The 19,332-nt window shown below is 36.2% G+C and overlaps 2 protein-coding genes across 3 annotated transcripts; both read right to left on the reverse strand.

The window, feature by feature from the left end:
* Positions 1–1,062: 1,062 nt before the first annotated feature.
* LOC107708494 (inositol-trisphosphate 3-kinase C-like) lies at positions 1,063–10,318 on the reverse strand. The gene is made up of 7 exons (XM_016512756.1): positions 9,733–10,318; positions 5,909–6,008; positions 5,457–5,670; positions 3,528–3,732; positions 3,258–3,359; positions 2,399–2,470; positions 1,063–2,311 (listed from the first exon to the last, which is right to left on the reverse strand). The coding sequence occupies exons 1-7, from the start codon at positions 9,973–9,975 to the stop codon at positions 2,105–2,107; spliced, it is 1,143 nt and encodes a 380-aa protein (XP_016368242.1). The 5' UTR covers positions 9,976–10,318; the 3' UTR covers positions 1,063–2,104.
* A 499-nt stretch (positions 10,319–10,817) lies between these two features.
* Positions 10,818–19,280, reverse strand: LOC107708503 (coiled-coil domain-containing protein 61-like). 2 transcript variants are annotated; one of them, XM_016512763.1, is made up of 13 exons: positions 19,073–19,280; positions 18,251–18,415; positions 18,079–18,161; positions 16,980–17,140; positions 16,749–16,901; positions 15,784–15,985; positions 15,587–15,669; positions 15,268–15,488; positions 15,090–15,168; positions 13,079–13,279; positions 12,173–12,206; positions 12,011–12,077; positions 10,824–11,907 (listed from the first exon to the last, which is right to left on the reverse strand). In XM_016512763.1, the coding sequence occupies exons 2-13, from the start codon at positions 18,396–18,398 to the stop codon at positions 11,813–11,815; spliced, it is 1,527 nt and encodes a 508-aa protein (XP_016368249.1). In that variant the 5' UTR covers positions 18,399–18,415; positions 19,073–19,280; the 3' UTR covers positions 10,824–11,812. The 2 variants fall into 2 exon arrangements, with proteins under 2 accessions (XP_016368250.1, XP_016368249.1); XM_016512764.1 differs by lacking the exon at positions 13,079–13,279 and having other exon boundaries at positions 10,818–11,907.
* Positions 19,281–19,332: the final 52 nt, after the last annotated feature.

Here is a 19,332-nt window from a genome sequence, read left to right on the forward strand (position 1 = left end):
AAGGGCAACATACAAAATACTATCAAATTCTGAAATCCAACTTCTCCAAACTGCTGGACGGGAACCTGGAACCTATCCCAGCGTCTTGGGTTACAGGCTCTGAAATTCCTAATAATTAAAAAAAAAAAGAAGCTAAGTCAACAATCTTGATTTTCTACTGATATTGTAATCTGTATTGATATTGTATTTGATGAAACAGCTTACAATAATACATGCTAATTTCCGAATTTATTTCATAAAGGAAATCAGGAAATATTCTGCCATTTACACTGAAGCAAAAATATCACACTTAAAAAATGTTCTTATCCTCCAGCGGACAACAGTAGTATTGCAGCCTTCATCTGTCATTCACATTGGAAATAAATGGCTGATATTTTTTAAATTGCGGTTAGATATTTGGCATGTTTCTTGAATGTCCTGTTTGTGTGTATCAAGTTTTGTGAAGTTTGGATGTTGCTCTCACAAGATACAAGCTATTTAGCCATTATAGGCCAAAATAAATCACCCGAAAATATATAGGTTAAACATGAGTTAAACCATACCAAAAAAAAAAGACATTTTTCTTTTTCTTTTTTTTTTGTGTGTGTGTGTTCCACAGAAGAAACAACCTTAGGATCCTAATGGGATCAAAAAAAAGAAAGAAAAAAAAGAATCCTCTAAGAATCATACTCAATAAACTAAATTTTCCTACTGAATATTATGTACAGTAGTATTGGAAATCTTGTCTTTATTAGAACTTTAATATCTTACTATAAGGCATGCATATAAATGCCACATCAGATGTAGCATCTGTGCACCTCTGAAGCGCAAGGATTTTGTTGATCCTGATTTCATTTGTAACAGCCAGATATGTCTTATTATTCTGATTTTATAGTTTAAATTAAAAACTAAGAAATGTATAACATGCAGTTGCTTGAATGTCTGTCATTGATCATAAGGTGCTACTACATTTTTCCATTGTGCTCCCAATTTAATTAGGAGCACACGTGGTCCTAAACAAACATTAAGCATGGAGCCCTGTTTATACCTTTGTATGGCTTTGAAAGATGAGGGGGGAAACAATCACATCATGTTTATGTTTATTGTGCTGACAGTCAAACACCTTTACAAAATTACCCAGCATGGAAAAATATTATAATAGTTATCATCACAGAACCCAGAACTGCAAAACTAAAACAGCCAGGACAACAAAGCTCCCAACATAATGATCACAAGTCGTTTACTTATTATACAGTACAAAACCTCAATAAGGCGATTTCAAATTAACAGTGCAAACACTGAATTTGTGCATAAGGAGCACTGGCTCAAATATCCCACACACCATTCTCAGTCAAATTGGCATATATTTGCTATTAACAGGGGCTGTTCAGCAGCTCATGTTTGCATGCAAAAAACACACAACATGGGAATGTGAGGCATAACAGTTTAACTAACGGTGTTTGATGTGAATTAAAATAGTGCGTGATTAAGACAGAACACAAAACACACATTTTTCTTATATCAGGAGCTATGCAATGTTATTAAAACAGTACTAAGAAAAGTGCAAGAGGTTTTTGTTGTTCTGTGATTCGATTCAGCTTCAGTTTATGGGACTGTTAATAGTGTGCACTTCAATTCAGTTCATCCCCAAACACGTTTGGTCACAAAAATGAAGTAAAACGCAGGAAAAATATCTGGCAACTATCACAAACAGACTACGAAGTTCCAGATTTTCATTAGTATTCAAAAGCATGGCTTAACATATCTATCAAAACAAGACGACTGTAATGATTTTCATCTGCAGGGTTAATGTTCATGAAACGAAGCTAATCTTTTACTAATCAACCCCTAAGAGCAAACTGCTTAAATAAAAATCTATTTACAGTGTAAAAATACATGCAGCTTTTCAAAAGTAGTGAGAACAACAACATAGCGAGGGGCTTCAGCAGGTAAATTCACAGGCTTAGATGTTCATCAGTAGGACTTGTAGTAAATGTTGAGGCCAGTCAGTCCATTCCATCGGTTCATTCTCTCCTACCTTCATCTATTCTCCATGTAGAAACAAAAAAAGGGAAACCAGACAGTCTGTGCAGAAAATGACAATTCTGAAGATCCACAATGCCTTTCATTTCCCCGGAAGAACGTTGGTCAGAATGTCAATAAAATTGTCCAGGCCCCAGAGGTACCCGTCCTCTCTGTTGCCCTCCACCCACGGGCTGCGATGGTCCAGGGTAAGAGGGGGCGGCATGGGCACAGTCTTTCCAAAGTCAATCATCCAGATTCCAGCCTTGCCAGTCAGATCATGGATAAATAATAAGGAGCTGCCCACCACCTGCAGGAAAACACAGCAAGACCATCCCTATTAAAGCCTGTATGATTCCTGAACAAAGTGGATTTGGAAAATGAAGATGCATCTCACCTCATGTGCTTTAAAGAAATCTGATTTCTCCAGCACAGCTCGTAGTTCCTTCAGGCGTTGTTGGTAACTTCTCTGTGTGAACAGAAGAGCTAAACAATTAACTTGTTTACATAATAGTTAAACAGTTAAATGGATTAATGGTTAAAAGAGGCACAGGCAGAGGAACCATTATTTCAACCAAACAGCCATTATTAAAACTAAATTCAACATGTTTAAAAGCAAGATGTAAAATAGAATTCATTTTTATTTATACACACAATTATAACAATAATTACATTTATCTACTCATATTTTTACTAAAACATTTTAAACATTAAGAAAAACAGTACATGTTATTTCCAAGAAACAAATAGTTTGTCTTCATGATTATAATAATCAATAATTATAATTTCAATTTATAAATACACATTTGAATTAATAAATAATAATGAACATATTGTAAAAATTCACTATATTGCCCAGTTCTAACACAAATTTGCGCTGATATTTAAATTCTGTTTTATACAATAAGCTGCTAATTATTTTCATTTTGTGGCCAATAAATAATAAATGGCCCATATTAAAATTCAATACTATTTTGTCTAATTAAAAAAAAAGAAAGAAATAAAATCAAACATTTTAAAAGCTGCAAGTGAATTCAGGCATCACAAAATTATAAGGTACAGAAAAATTCCAATTGTATTGACAAAAATATTACATTTAACAATTTTATTAAAAAAAACAATTTTATTTAAAGATTTACAATTATATATTCAATACTGACAGATATCAATAAATTAAGACATAATATTAAATATATATATATAAAATTTTTTGATAAATATTGTAAATATTGCCCAGTTCGAACACAAATTCATACCAAGATTAACATGTTGTTGTCCACAAAGTCCTCCAGGGCTTGGATGACCTCATCTTTGTACTTTGTTCTCTTGAAGTTAGTGTTACAAGTGCCATCTGATTTCTGAAGACAGATCAAATATATCAAGACATTATATCGAAGGCCAAACATAAAACTTAGCCATCACAAGAAAAGATCAAATAAGATACTAGTAAGCATTTCCAGTCAGTATTGGTTTGAATAGTTTATTGACCTCTGTATAAATTCAGAGGTTTCCTGAATCATGTCTACCTTGATGCCCTCGATGCGAAAGCCCAGCGTGGCTGTTGAGCTGAGGGTTTCTCTCCACTGCATGTATCTGGTTTTGAGTACCGCCTGCTGGGCCCGCTCCTCCTCAGTAGGGGCGTCCGGGTCCACTGCTATCATTTTTTCATACATGTCTTTGCGTGGCTGAGGACACTCGCAGGCCTTCCTCAACTCTTCCTCCAGGTAAGTCCTAAAAGCACATACAGTAAACAGGACAACATGACCATAGGAATAATTATTTAGTATGGAAACATTGTCGTCTGTATGTTAGAACTGGCTTAACAGGACTGGTCCACTATGACATGAACAGAGCTGCTGGCCACCAGTCATCATATTTCCACTATTGTTTGGACACTGCCGTCTACTGCATTGTAGTCTTATAGTGATGATACACGGGGCAATTTTTTGAGCAATGTTGCTGTCAACGGGCAACCAGGTCCAAGTGAGACACAGGCCCCACGACTGATCTAAAGTATCCAGATAGATTTTTTGATTTGTTGCCCATTCTCAATGGGAAAGTACCCAAGCAACATTGCTCGGCAACCCTGCCTGGTAACATTGCTAAAAAAGTAGCCCTGTGTATCATCACCTTTAGCCACAGACGTCACACTCACAGAAAATCCAGAGTCCACATGCTGACAGCACTGATGATAATTACAAGCTTCAGTCTGAATGCCTGACTGCAACAAGTCCAGCTACACAAGTTATCAAATTTGGCTGGAAATTGTGTTAAAAAAAAATGGGTTGATGATAATAAGTGCTTGTGAGCAGAGATGTGCTGATTTTTTTATTCTGTCGGATACTGATAAGCTGCCAATTAATTTCGCGTTGTGGCCGATTAACAATAAATGGCCCATTTCAATTCAATACTATTTTGTCTAATAAAAAAAAAGAACTAAAATAGTGCATTTTCATTTCATGTTGCCTTTTAAGTGAAGGTTAGATGATGGCAAAGGTATACTGTACAAGTAAAAAAAAAAAGGAAATACAATATTAACAGATACTAATAGGTTAACCAAATCTATAATATCAGCCGATAACTGATATGACACCAATAACTTGTGCATCCCCACTTATGAGGAAGAACAAGTTGTTGGAATTGTCAGATTTTGTCAGGTTTGTGGCATCATATCTTTGAAAAATATTCAGTTTTGTAACTAGATACCCAAAATTGCAAAATTGTAGATTCAACTTTGTTTTCTATTTATTAAGTAGTACTTGTTACTAATTATTTAATTTTGGATTAACACAAATTCAAAATGATGCACTGTAATTTCAGCCATCAAAAATATTGAGCTAAAACAAAAACTGGTTTTGGCCAAAATAGTTTTAGAGGTCCAAAATCATTGACCAAAAAAAGTTTGATTTCTTCTTTTCTCACTTCTTCGATTATGTGTTTTGACTGTGTCAGTTTACTGTGTGTACATAATGTTATAAATATATCAAGAGTGTGGACGCACTGTGACCAAAAATGATGCTAGAGTAGAGAACTTTATCATGACAGGTTTAATGTATCACCTGAGAACACCTTGAACTGCATAGAGTTCAATTTGACCTAAACTGTCCAGTTTTGAGCTAAATGAAAATGTTACATTCAATTTCTGTAAAAAATGTAGTTAGTTTACTAATGGTGTTTTCATGTAGTCATTTGTAAAGACAGCTGTGCCATGACTAAAATATATTTTTTGCATGCCAGTGCATTATTTTGGCATCACCTGCTCCTAAACCACACATAAATACAAAAATAGACTGTGGTTGGTTGCTTTGCATGCTGGTTAGATTGCCTCTTCCTGTTTAAGTAGAGGTTCTTGGCTAAAAAAAAAAGCTGCAATTTGCACCAGTTTTACCAGTTCTGCAAGAAAAAAAGTACTGTGATAAGTGCTGAATTGCTGAATTTATAAATCACATCCTCACCGGCTCCCCATTTTGCAGTCCATGATGCAGGGCGAGTCAAAGTCAGCGAGGAGGTCGTCCATGAGGTTGTAATCCTGCTCTTCACGCTGAGTCACGCCATAGTATCCAGGAATGAAGGGCCGCAGTGAGTCGCTCATGAGCTGCAGAAAACACTGCTTCTCACACTCGCAGTACTTCTTCAGCAGCCTTCCATCACTGCCCGTCTGAAAGTTTCCTAGAGAACCATCAAAAACACGCTGAGTCCGAAAAATGGAATCACCCAACACAGCAACAAAAACACCAAGTAAGACAAATAAAATCTTTAGCTTTATATCCATTTCACATGACCATACAACAATAATGAATTCAAGATTTAGATGTGAAAATGTGAGCTTTCAGACATTGAAAATCATCAAAAGTTCAAGGATCACCAATAACATTGTCAAAAACATCTAAAAGATGAACAAGCAAACCTGCATGGCCGACCACCTGCACCCAGGGAGAGCGCTTTTTCACCGTCACTGGAAGTGGAAACCAGTTCACCATATTCTTGGACTTCTTCCACAGATCAGTCTTTGAAGAGGAGATAGGAAAGAAACAAAAGATGAATGAGACTCAAATGTCAGTTAACACCCTACGACTACGAGCCGCCGCATGGTACACGATGGTTCTGTACAGGGTTGCTTGTTGCTAGAGACTTTTCTTGTCTTCTCTTTTGTTCTCATTTTCTTATCCAGTGAGCTGCACTGGGGCACCGAGTGCATTCAGTCAACTTCAGACTCCAACGGGCAACTCCCTCTCCTCTATTAACCATAGGTCGAGTTTCACCTCATTTGGCAAATCATTGACGACAATCTCGGACTAAACAAAGTCATCAAGCAATACCAAGTGACTGTGATGAAGAAAAAGCTAATCTTAGAAGGAGGTTCATGAAACATTTACAGACGGCACTTGTTTTGCTGCCAGATAAAATGAAGGAGCCAGTGTGGCCACTCACATACATGACAGTCCCAACAAAGAGGTAAAAGTTCTGAGGTAAAACATACAGTTTTTTTTACAAGTATTATGAATGAATATTTTTTCGTTTTGGTGGGTAACCTTGCTTGTCAAATTATTAATATACTGGACTTATTGACCTTGACACAGGCATAAGGGTCTGCATAACTGTTTCTATATGACTGTTTCTATATTTTTTTCCCTGCATACTGGTCGCACATTATTTTTGTGTGCAAGACAAGCGATAGTTTGCCCAAAAATGAAAATTCCACATTCATTTATCCACTCTTTTCTCATTCCAAACTTGTATGAAAATTACTTTCTTCTGTGGAACACATAAGGAATATTTGAAGGAATGCTGCTGGTAACCGAATAGTTTTGGTGACCACTGACTTCCACTGTATGGACAAAAAATAAAAAATAAACAAAAAAACCAAATACTAAGACATTTCTCAAAATATCTCTTTATATTCCAAAGAAGAAATTCATACAGGTTTGGAACAACATGGGGGTAAGAAAATGTTGACAAAATGTTCATATTTGGGGTAAACTATCCATTTTTAAAAAATGGACCAGTTATGCACTGGTCCATTTGCACCATAAAAATAGCAAAACTATTTTTACTTAGTTTTTTTTAAGTAAACTAAGCTTTTAGTTTTAATTACTTTTTCTTATTTGTAAGTCGCTTTGGATAAAGGCGTCTGCTAAATGACTAACAGTTAAAGTAAAGTAAAAAAATCAGTTCTGCTGCTCACCCACACCTCTTCCTGACCGACTTGATTCGCTGATTCCTTCCTGTCCGCCGTTTTGATGTTGGCAAAAAAAGGTCTACAAGATCCCTTGAGCTGACGTTTCATAAGCCTTTCCATCCTACTGTACACAATAACCTATGCCACTGTAACACATGACTGTATGAGTTATAACAACATACAGTAACAATGAGATAATCATAGTCTATCAAGCGTAACGATCCTCCAAGTGTCAGCACTCAGTATGAAGCCACTAAACCTCCATCCCTGTACAGTTCTCTCTGCTCTCCAAACTCAAACACGCACTCACTCTTGGCTAGTGGAAAACCAGTCAGACAAGAATGACATTCTCCAGAACAAAGCAGGAGAGGCCCACCATACAGAGCTGGAGGTGCATCCATCTGTTGACCTTTTAAGTTCAGTTCGGCATTCACTCGCTATTGTGATTTTCTCAATGGGCAAGTTTTTTTTTTTTTTTACCTTAATGACCCATAGAATCAAATCCCATTCAGTATTATCATCAAAACTAAGGATTGGAGACTGTATAACTCCTACAACAGCACAATGCAGACAATATTAAAACACCATTATAGTTGCAATGATAAATATTCCTTGTTGATTTTAGAACATGTCATTGAGTTTATTTGACTCACTGTTATCACAATGATGTTGGCTGCTCTGCTTTCACTTGAACACCTTCTTAAGAGACATTTGTACTACTCAGATGCACTTCTTTACAATACAAACCTCTAACTCCTCCAATATCATCAGAACATGAGAGGGGAAAAAAGTAGTTTAGAAAAACGTGTGGAATTTTCCCCTCCATTTAGAAACAATGATCTCATGACCTGAAGCCCATAGTGTTAATCAGTTATCATGAGGATTGTTCAACAACTGCATATTTCAATCTGCAGCATACACTTCTGTGCACATTTGTATTCAATGCACCTGCAATAAATAAAAAAAAGCTACCACGGTATCTATAGGCTAGTACAAGCTTCTGTTTGTTAACATTGGTTAACGACATCAGTTAACAATAACGAACAAAGAAAAAAATACTTCTCAAACATTTATTAATCTTAATTCATATTTACTTAAACATTTACAAATTTTTACAAAATTTGTAACTGTTAATATTATTTAATGGACCTGAGCTCACAGGAACTAATAATGATCAGTTGTATTTTTAGTAAATGTATTGTTAGTTAACAAAATAAATCACAAAAAGTACCATGGTAACATGTTTTGTTGTTGTATCATGATAGCACCAAGGTACAGTATAGTTACTAGTATCTAGCTACAAGTATACACCCAGTAGGGCCACTAACTGAATAGACACTAGTAACTATTAATTATACACTTTTATGTAGTCCTAAGTGACTAGTTAGTAGAATGTTACTAGTAATTTTACTAATAGTTTGATTGAACTATGAAGTAGCCAGTCTGACTAGTCATTATTAATGACAATTAAAACAACAACAACAACAAACAGTATCTAGTCAGTTAAAATGTTACTAATACCAATCGATATGTACACTGTAAAAAAAATTCTGTAAAATTTACGGTAAAAAACCGGCAGCTGTGGTTGCCGGAATTTTACCGTAACAAATACGGTAGCAACGTTTTAGGTTTTACGGTTTTAACTTAAATTTACAGTTAAACAAAAACGGTATACTACCGTAAAATTGATGTCTAATACATGTAATGTCCAATACAGTTTTTCACCGTATATAGGAAGGGAATTTACCGTTAACCATTTAACAAGTTTTTACTGTAGCATTTTTACAGTCTTTTACCGTTAAATTCACGGGCATTTTTTACAGTGTACCAGTGTCATGTAAATAGGTAGCTTCTATTAAACATGTACTAGTAAAGCTGAAATAAAAACAAGTAGCCTATTTTAATAAAGCACCTAGTCACTTATAAAACTGACATTAGTTTTCAAGGGTGTATACTGAGAAATTGTACTTAAGTTCAAGTATAGATACTATGACAAACATTTTACTCAGTTAAAAGTCTAAGTACCTATAAATAATAATAATAATAAAAAATACTCAGTGTCATGTAAATAGGTAGCTTCTATTAAACATGTGCTAGTAAAGCTGAAATAAAAACAAGTAGCCTATTTTAATACAGCACCTAGTCACTTATAAAACTGACATTAGTTTTCAAGGGTGTATACTGAGAAATTGTACTTAAGTTCAAGTATAGATACTATGACAAACATTTTACTCAGTTAAAAGTCTAAGTACCTATAAATAATAATAATAATAAAAAATACTTGAATGAAAGTAAACATTTCCTAACTTTTTAAATAGACTTTTGATGCTTGAAAGTGCAATTATTCGATTTTAACAGAACTCTAGTAAAGTACAAATTCCTCAAAATTACACGTAAAGTAGGATATAGTAGTAAAGTAACTTTGTAATACTCCAATACTTTACACCTCTGCCTAGTGACTAACTGAATAGATACTAGTTAATACTGGAAATCTTATTTAATGAACATGAAAAAACAAAAAAAAGAGTCAAGTCTGGTCGCTACTGGATTACCAGGGACGAGGCGGGGGAGCCGCTGAGCCCACTGTCCGAGCATATGGACTCCTCGTCGGGGTGATGAGAGCCCGAGCAGGGTCCGCGGGGGATCTCGTCACACTCGGTGACACACGGCTCGCAGGTAACAATCAGTTCAGGCACAGCAACGCGAGCGCGTCTGGAGAGTTGCTCCTCAGGATGGCTGTGGTGGACATCACCCATACCCGCGCAGGGTGCCGGGGTATCGGGCGTTTTAGTCATCACGCTGCTTCTGATCTACAAGATCATTGAGGTTGTTGATGGGTTTATCCAGATTAGGGCCAAACCCAAATCGTAACCGGCTCGCGCTGGGCACTGCCGCACCTTGCGTGTGACGCGTCGCACTGCTGCAGAATAAAAGCAATATTGGGCCACTCTCAACGTTAAGGTGCCGTGATCACATTCTTTTAGCCTCTGAAAATTATTAATAATAATCACCTGAAAGATTTAAAGAACCTACAAATATTCACGTACAAACAACATGCGTCTTTCAGCAGTATTGCAAAATGTATCATTTGCTCAGTGCATTGGCGTACTGTTAACGCGTTACGTTAACAGACTGCACATCTTTGCCCCGCCCTTTTATCTTTAAAGCAACAGAGCCAAAAATGAACAGGTCAAAACACTAAATCAGATTTACAGCGCCACCTAACCTGTGGTCGACAACGTCCTTTAATACTGGCTTAAAAACCTCAGTACAGGATGAAATAATTTGTGCCTTGATGCTTTTCTTAATATGCCTTTAACATATTTAATAATGTCTCTAAAAAGGGCGTTTTGCATTTGGGTAAAGTACTTAAAAGCACAGTTCACTCAAAAATAAAACCTTTTGAGATGTTTGAGGATGTGAAACTCTATAAAAGTATTCACAATTCACGAAAGTTGCCCACACGATCTTCTGGAATCATGCGACAACAATCGTGTAAAAAACAGGGTGAAACATAAGTCATTATTTAATGGAAATCTTTGACATACTGTCATGATAAAGCAACGTTTGATTCTGCAACACACAAGTCATTTTAGTCCAACTGATGCACAATGTCACAAAATTCCTTTAGCTGTGACTATTCAGGACAGCTCTTGTACCTGCTGAAGTATACTGTACATCATATAGCAGATTGTAATCTATTGACAACCATGTCATTTTATAAATCAAGAAAGGTTTAACAATTCTGGCCTTATTACCACAATTAAAGACAAATTTAATGCATTTGATATTCTACATACAAGATTTTGGTGGGGTCACATTAAAAATAAGAGACACAGACTTCGTGAGAAATGGCAAAAATGATTAAAAATGGCCACAACTGATGCAACGTTAGATGCCAAAAGACATGATCTCTGCAGCATCTTTACAGTTATGCATTTGGCAGATGCTTATGTAAAGCAATTTACATAAAGACATACATTTAATCACTACCTTGGTATCAAATCTGTAACCCCGGTGTTGCTAATGCCATGCTCTATCAGTTGATTTATGGGAACAATAACCTGTATAAATAAAATGCATCTCACATTCTGTTAATGCTCAATGATATAAGATATAAATTCTAGAGTGTCTGTAAAGAATAGACATGAACAACAAAATACTTTTATATAAAAAAACCTTTGTTTTCAGTATCTCACAAAAACAAAACATGAGAGCATCTAAAACGGACATAAAACATATACACTAATCATATATAAAAAACAACAACAACAACAATGGTCAAACAAACACCAATTCATAAAATGTACACATGAATGTGATAAAAACAGTATATCCTGAGGTCATTCTTTTGGACACTTCTGGTTTACTTCAAGTCTGATATGGCAACAGTTTCAAGAACCTCCTTCACAAAACTGGTGTAACTGCATTTTGAGTCAAGCCCAAAAGTTACATTAGGGATAAAGAAAACAAACGGCATTCGAGTCTCATTAGTATAATTGACAGACATGTATAACTAGTATAAATGTTACAGACATGTCTGTACACAGTGTTTGAAAGAAATTATTGTCCAAGATTTTCAGTCTCAGTCTTTGTGCAAAAAGCCTTGATTGACATCTGAATCCACCAGGATTAGTGTCCCGTGTCAAGGTCCCGCATGTAGTCCTGCAGGGCCTGGAGTCGAGCATCAATCTCGGACAGGTCAGCACCCGTGTCAATAGATGTGTCTGAGTAGAAAAAATACACTTGGCTTACATGTATATACTATTGGTTACAGACGAATATATAATAATAAAAATACAAATAATTAAGTAGGAAATTATGTGGTACCTGCCGCTCTCATCCTTTGGGCCGGGGTGCTACACATTGGTTTTTTGTTTACGTGTCTTCCTCTGGACTAGATGGGAAAAAAACAGCAATTACAATTATCTGAGACCTAATATTAACAAAAACTTAAATCAAAACACCCTAATGTTTCACATTGTTACTCACCACAGCTGGACCATTATATGCCAATTTCCTTCCTCTGCAAAAAAAATGAATAAACAAATAAATATCAAAAACAACAATAATATCAGTCTAATTTGCTATGAGTTAAAAAGTTAATTGACTAATTTGATATTAGAACTAGTTAATTTAACATCATAAAATAAGAGAACATGATTTTTTTTGTTTTTTTTGTTTTTGAAAGAAGCTGCTTACCCTCACCAGGCAACGTTTATTTGATCAAGTAAAACAGTAAACAGTAATACTGTGAAATAGTATTACAATTTCATATAATTTAATAACAACTTTAAAACATCTACATGTTAAAACATTTATTCTTGTGATGCAAAGCTGAATTTTCAGCAGCTATTACTGCAGTCTTGAGTGTCACATGATAAGTGTCTTCATAAATCATTCTAATATGGATTTGTGCTCAAGAAACATTTTTATTATCAATATTATAATTATTTATTATTATCAATGCTGAAAACAGCTGTGAAATATTTTTGTGGAAACCATGATACATTTTTAAGGATTCTTTGAGTAGAAAATAGCATTTAATTGAAATACAGTATTATGTTCTTGTATTATTAAGTCTTTTCTGTTACTTTTGGTCAATTTAATGCATCCTTGCTGAAAAAAAGTGAACAGACCCGATTTAATAAGGTTTCAGATAGAGGGTAGAAAATGGTAATGTAAAATTAAATTACAACTTTTTGTATATATTAGTCTTGACTAATAAATATGGAATGCAAAAAATGCAGTAAAAGTGTAGGCTCCTCTACACCTTGTTATTTGGCAGGTTTGATCTGATGAACCAAGTGTCCTGAAATAATTAATTAGCCAGCTGACATCACATTTAACCTGGCCAACAGTACTTGGATAAGCAACCTGTTTTGTTTATTGACTTGCCTGCTATTTAGAGGCCTAGCAAGCTCTTCAAACTCAGCTACTGATCCTTCTGAAGAGCACCGACTCCTCCTGCTCTCCACAGACACACTCCTCCCCCTGCCAGCACTTCCTGCTCGCATCAGCTGAGGAATGGGCTCTGTGGAGCGTGAACGCCCTCTTTCCGACGGTGAAGCTAACATGTCCCTTCTAATCTTCCTCTGACTGTTGGAAATAAAAGCATTTTTTTTCAATACCGGTGCCAAATCGATACTTTTAAAACGGTTCTGGTGCCTAAACCGGTACTTTTAAAAAAATAAAAATAAATAAAAATTCCCCAAAAATTGATAGATTGGCCATTAGCACTATAAACACATGATGTCCGTTTCATTCATACTGGATGCCAGAGGGCGCCCTCACACAGAAAATCCACATATCCAATTACAGAAGAAGCGGAACTCATGATCCTCCAGGAAATCCCTTATATGGACAAAGACATGCTATTATAGCTGTAACTGAGTAAACAGAACATATAAACGTTTTGAATGATAAAACAAAGACAATAAACACTCGACTGCGACTATAGTTTATCTGTGTTATTCAAGCCATCTCTGGTATTTTTATAATAATTAAGTATATTTATAATCCATTGCTAATCGAAGTATTTTTTAAAGTAGCCTATGGAACATATTTTCTGCCTCATTCTGTGACAAGAAGCCAGATCACAAAAGGAAGCATTTGACTGGTGTTCAAAAAAAACGAACACTTGCTTTCTAATCTTTTTGTATTCTATCTGTTTTCTTTTCATTTATTATACAATTAATAAAAGCAAAAAAGACCTCTAACACTAGCTTGCTCTATTCTTTTTCTATTCTATCAGTTTTCTTTTTATTTATTATATTATTTAAAAAACCCTTGCTACATTCACTATAAACAGCATTTATTTTAAACGTCAAGCATACACAACTTTATTTAAAGCAGAAGTGAAACTAGCAGACTGGGTGAAATGCGCTAGGCTGTAAGTGTCTCTCTCATTCTGCACCACGCGCTGCGTTTATTTTACGCGCTGCATATGCTTGCTTTAAGGCCAAAGTATACTTCGGTTACTTCACTGCGCGTGACGCAAATTACATCACCAAAATAGTATGCGTGCACTCGTATAATGTATAACGAGTGGTTCCCTGCATTATTTTAGGAAAACGTTTTGTGATTACAGTATTGAGCTGCTGCAATGGAGCAGCTCTAATGTGCCATTAAAATGAACAGTGAAAGTAACAAAAGCTTATACAATACATTTTAACAGGTATAATTAAGTGTGGAAATAACTGAAGGTAACTGAAGCCAACTAACATGATTCATATTATTATTATTTTATTTCTGTACCCAATATTTAAAAAAATTACAAATGCTGTGAAAATCCAGGTATCGGCGAGTACCAAAAATGAAAGTATCGGTATCGGACTCGTTCTGAAAAAAGTGGTATCGGTGCATCCCTAATTTCTCAGTCGGGAAATTATTTTTCACGTGCGGTGCCGGCGATGATGCTTCTTACATCCGTTTCGGAGAACCAGAGGACAAATATTTCAATCGATCGCTCAGGCATGGCACCGAAATGAGGCACCGAAATCTGCATTCTGATTTGGTTCTAGTACATACCGGTTACATAGGTACCGGTGCCATATTGGTACTGGGTTTCGGTACCCAACCCTAGGTGCAGCTGCCTACAAATAAATTCTACCAGATTATAACTTGTCAAACAGACATAAGACTCATTTTTTTATCAGCCTGATGCCAAAAGTCATACACTTTTTTTTCTTACACTGATGTACCATATCCATGACTGAGGATCAACATTTGAGAAAACGAATTCATGCAAGGGACAAAGAAAGCATCTAGTTCACACTTTTCAAAGTAAACTGTATTACTGCACACAGACAGGGCAATGCTTGTAGGAAAAAGACAACAAATAAAACACTAAACAGCAGAAACGCAACAGAAAAGATAACTTCAAACTGAAAAGGTGAAAGTGTCTTACTTCTTCATCTCAGCCTCTTTTTGGCGTCGTTGTCGGTCTTGAATGTAGGCCGTAGGGTCAAACCGATGCACTCGTGACCCTGTCATGAGAGAACACAAGACTTGAATCAAATGAAAAGTCTATAAACAGGGCCTCTGCCTTTGTTTCTTGACTTCTCTCTTATCTTCACACATTTCACCTGTTGGAGATGGCGAGGGTCTCGTGATGTAATTCCGAGACCCTGAAGAGGGCCTCCTAATTCTCTCCTCTGACCTCCGAGCCCTGTCCTCCATCCTCTCCCTCGACCCAGAGCGTGCTCTTACCCCCACACGGGTCAAACTGCGCTCTCTGGATAAAGACCGATGAACCTCCCCATCACCTCTAAGCCCGCTTCGGCCAGACATGACTGGAGTTGCCCGACTGTCAAAATAGGAAGAATGAGTTGATTAACATGTGCTCAAAAAATGTTAATAAATGCAAAAAAAAAAAAGACACAGATGGCACTTAATTAAGCTTACCCACGTCGTAACAAGGCCAGCTCAGTGGTCAGACTTTTAACACGTATCCGTAGAGCCCGTTCTGATGCCCTGAGTTCCTCCAGCTACCAACAAGAGTGAATTTCAACATTTAAGTGGGTGCTAATACTATGCATGAGTGTTTTACATTGTCAGCTTGTCATCTCATGACCATACAACACTAATCTGCTTAGAGTCACCTGTTCCAGAACGAGGAGCTGTTCCTGGCTCCTCTTGCTTGCAGAGCGCTGGCTTTTTGCCCTTTCCTTCAGCAGCTGTTCCTCCAGGCTGTGCACTGCCTCTCTGAGCCCACGGGCCCCAGGAGCAGAACCAGCCCCTACCATCTGTTGACGATCCAGAGCCTTGGCCAAGGCTTCCTTTTCATCTCTCACCAAAGCCAACCTGATGAAGGGGGCATTAAACAGAAGGAAAAAGACTTGAAAACACAACATTCTCTTTTTACTCACTGTGGGTAAAATGTTTTTGTTACTTTACAAATCCTGCAAGTCTAATTGGTAGAATATTGTGTCAAAGTATGCTAATTTTTACAGATTCATTTACTGAATTAAAAGGTTCAATTTCCCTTTAGTTTTAGTTTATTTTTATTCTGTTATTTGTAACATTAATTTCGAAGTAATTCAACTCAGTACAAAGCAAATCCTTATTTTAACAGCAATGTTTTAAAATTCTTTAAAGGGATAGTTCATCCAAAAATGTTTATTCTGTAATCATTTACTCATGTCATTACAAACCTGTATTATTTTCTTTCTTCTGTGGAACACAAAATAAAATTGAGAAATGTTTTTTTTGTCCAAACAATTAAAGTCAAAGGTAACCCAAAATGGTTTGGTTACCAATGCTCTTTAAAATACTTAACTTTATGTCACACAGAAGAAAGTCAGTCCTACAGGAATGAAATGAGAAATTATGACAATTTTATTTTTGGGTGAACTATCACTTTGAGGCCTTTGACAGATACACTGCTATCTAATAAAGATTTTTCAAGCTACAGCAATGTACAGGATTTTTCTTTCTTCTATTGTGCTGACTGTGCCCTGTGCACCTGCCAGCAACTAACCAGGTGTGCAAAAGGTGTGTGTGCTTTCCCCCCCCCCGAAAGCATGATAAAAACACTAAGTACATATTTCATTAGAAAATAACTGACTCTGCACGGAGCTTGCGTGTTTCCTGGTCTGATACTTTGTGGTCTCCTCTCAGTCCCAGTGTTTTCAGCTCGGCCCTCAGAGCTCGGATCTCTCTTTGAAGCTCTGCAGGATCAGGTTTGCCAAGATATGGAAGTGGAAGAGGATAGTGTATCCTACAAAAATAGAACTTTTTAAAAACTGGCCTATTAAGAGCAGATTAAAACAGACTGAGTGAACAAAACTACACAGACCTGTCAAACTCCACAGTGTAGATGAGGATGAGGTATCGTTTAGCACTGAGGGCAGGAGACTGTGGCTGAGCACGAGGTCGGCCAACTACACCTGCCTTTCTGTTCCGCAGAAGCTCGAGGTCAGAATAGGTCAAGAGGTCAAGGGTCACCGATTCACTGGACTGCAAAAGAAAATTAAGAGAGTAAATAAGATTTTTTTCTTTTTAAAAAAAAAATGTGATTATTAACATAAAAGTCTGGTTAATCACTTTGTAGACATTTTTTTATTTTGTCAATAAATCAAGTGCATAATAAGCCAAATTAATCAAAATAAAGCTGAAACAGCAAATTAACTTTAAAATAAAAAGAAATAAAGACAAATATAAATAAAGATAAATAAAATGCAGTGCATATCTGTTGCTTTCGTTGTCGTGAACTGTTAATTTGCATATAGTACAGGAACTGTAGATCGGATTTATATCCTTTTCGCGGAGACACATTTATGTGGCCAAGTGTAAATGTATAAGTTTTAACAAATCACACAGCTATACGATTAGTAAACACACATGAAGTGACCAGGTGTAAACAGGCCCTCATAACGACCATTTGAGAACACAAACAACGCTACTCCCAAACTTGTAATGAGACCTTGAGATGCGCTTATAAACCAACTGTTGTCAACAAAAGAGAAGCTTTTCTTTGTCTGAAAATGAAGAAATTAAGACAGTTAAATAAAATTTTAGTACTGGAATTTTACAGCTGTAAAAAATAATTATTTTTCCTAAATAGTATTGCTTTCATTGTACAGAGACATATTACAACAGTAATTTTTCAATATAGGAATAATAATAAGAATTAAAAAAACAACAATAATTATTCTTAATATTTTATAGTTATATTGATGTATAATAGCAAGGCAAATTGTGCAAATTATGCAGCTGCACAAAGAAGTACAAAAAAAATCTGGATTTAAAAATAAATAAGAAAATAAATCACAATTGTTGTTGTTGTTTTTTTTACCCCAAAATGTCCAGCCATAGTGCATTTATTGAATGACCAGCTTTAAGAATCAAGACGCCATAATAAATAGGATTTTATGGCTTTTATTCTTTGGACCCACCATGTTGACAGCAGACTCAAGCATACTGCAGAATACTGGAAACTGTTTAAAATTCCCAGTTTTCCGGGTCAGGTCCTCAATATCTAATAATAATAATAAAAAAGTTGTAATGACATAAAACAACATTTCATGTAAGCAAAAACTAAATATCAGTTTTAAAAGCTCAACTTACAGGCTGGATCGAACTCTCCTCTCCACTGGTCCGCTGTAACGACATCTGAAATCTCTACGATTAGTAACCGCTCTGCCAGCTCGACCTTGACGGCAAATTCAGCACCCCGAAATTTCATTTCTTCCTGCACAACTTTGTCAACCTCCATTGCTTGCCACTGACAGCCTGAAGGAATCATTGCACAGGGTTCAATAACAGAGTCATTGCAGTTCATGCTGTAATCAGCATTTCTTGATCACAGCCATGTTACAGATAGACAGACAAATAGACAACTACTGTATATAGAAATATACAGACATACTTTGTATCATAACACAGCTCATATATAGAGAACAATCATATCGTTATCAGATCAAAACAGTCATTTTAACCACACAGTTTTCATTCTGAAGGTTTGCAGTGATTGCTTTATGTTGTTCATGTCTAACACACACCGAGCTGTGATGTCCAGGCAGGATTTGGGTCATGAACCATTTCAATGAATGAGACTGATTTACACTTCACTGAATTTCTTTGTATCTTAGATAAATAGAGGTTGTAACCTCGTTTATTCACGAATCAGTATGCAATACAAGTTCTTCTCAGCATGTCAGCTAAAAACTGATTTAGAACTTGCTAACCTTGAAGACGTGCCAAAAGACTGCCAACGCTAGTCACACAATAACACTATAAAATAAATCGCATGAATAATAAAGACATCACACATCGTGGTTTTGAAGGCTACAGAGGAAGATGGGAATACAGAGGATGAGAAATGTGCGTAAGTTACTGTTATGACAGATGAATCTCAGACCATACACAACTAGCACGCTAGCAACATACCAGTTATTGGTGGAAATGTGTTGGGCAGGCACGAGCTGTTCGATTAAAACTCTACATTTAAAGCGTCTAAGAAATAACTAACAAAAACAGAAAACAGATTAAAAGCTATTCTATGTTAATTTATCAAAAGCATGTTCAGTAAACGGGTCGCTACTGAGCTCGCCTCGAACAACTGAAAACAGCGGCTCAATGACCGGGAATTTAAAACTCCCGCCCACAACTGTTTACACTGGTCAACTCGTGTAGATGTTGATGTTCTA

This window comes from Sinocyclocheilus rhinocerous, unplaced genomic scaffold (assembly GCF_001515625.1).
Source record: "Sinocyclocheilus rhinocerous isolate Xijiao unplaced genomic scaffold, SAMN03320098_v1.1 scaffold506, whole genome shotgun sequence".
NCBI classification, from domain to species: domain Eukaryota; kingdom Metazoa; phylum Chordata; class Actinopteri; order Cypriniformes; family Cyprinidae; genus Sinocyclocheilus; species Sinocyclocheilus rhinocerous.

Coding starts and splice junctions, on each gene's coding strand:
- LOC107708503 (XM_016512763.1), bottom strand. CDS start 18,398: ATGGAGGTTGACAAAGTTGTGCAGGAAGAAATGAAATTTCGGGGTGCT. Junction 16,902..16,979: donor TACACTGTGGAGTTTGACAG/GTCTGTGTAGTT, acceptor CTATTTTTGTAG/GATACACTATCCTCTTCCAC. Junction 15,670..15,783: donor AGCTCCTCGTTCTGGAACAG/GTGACTCTAAGC, acceptor TCTTGTTGGTAG/CTGGAGGAACTCAGGGCATC.
- LOC107708494 (XM_016512756.1), bottom strand. CDS start 9,975: ATGACTAAAACGCCCGATACCCCGGCACCCTGCGCGGGTATGGGTGAT. Junction 5,671..5,908: donor GCAGGTGGTCGGCCATGCAG/GTTTGCTTGTTC, acceptor ATGGTTCTCTAG/GAAACTTTCAGACGGGCAGT. Junction 2,312..2,398: donor ATTTCTTTAAAGCACATGAG/GTGAGATGCATC, acceptor GTTTTCCTGCAG/GTGGTGGGCAGCTCCTTATT.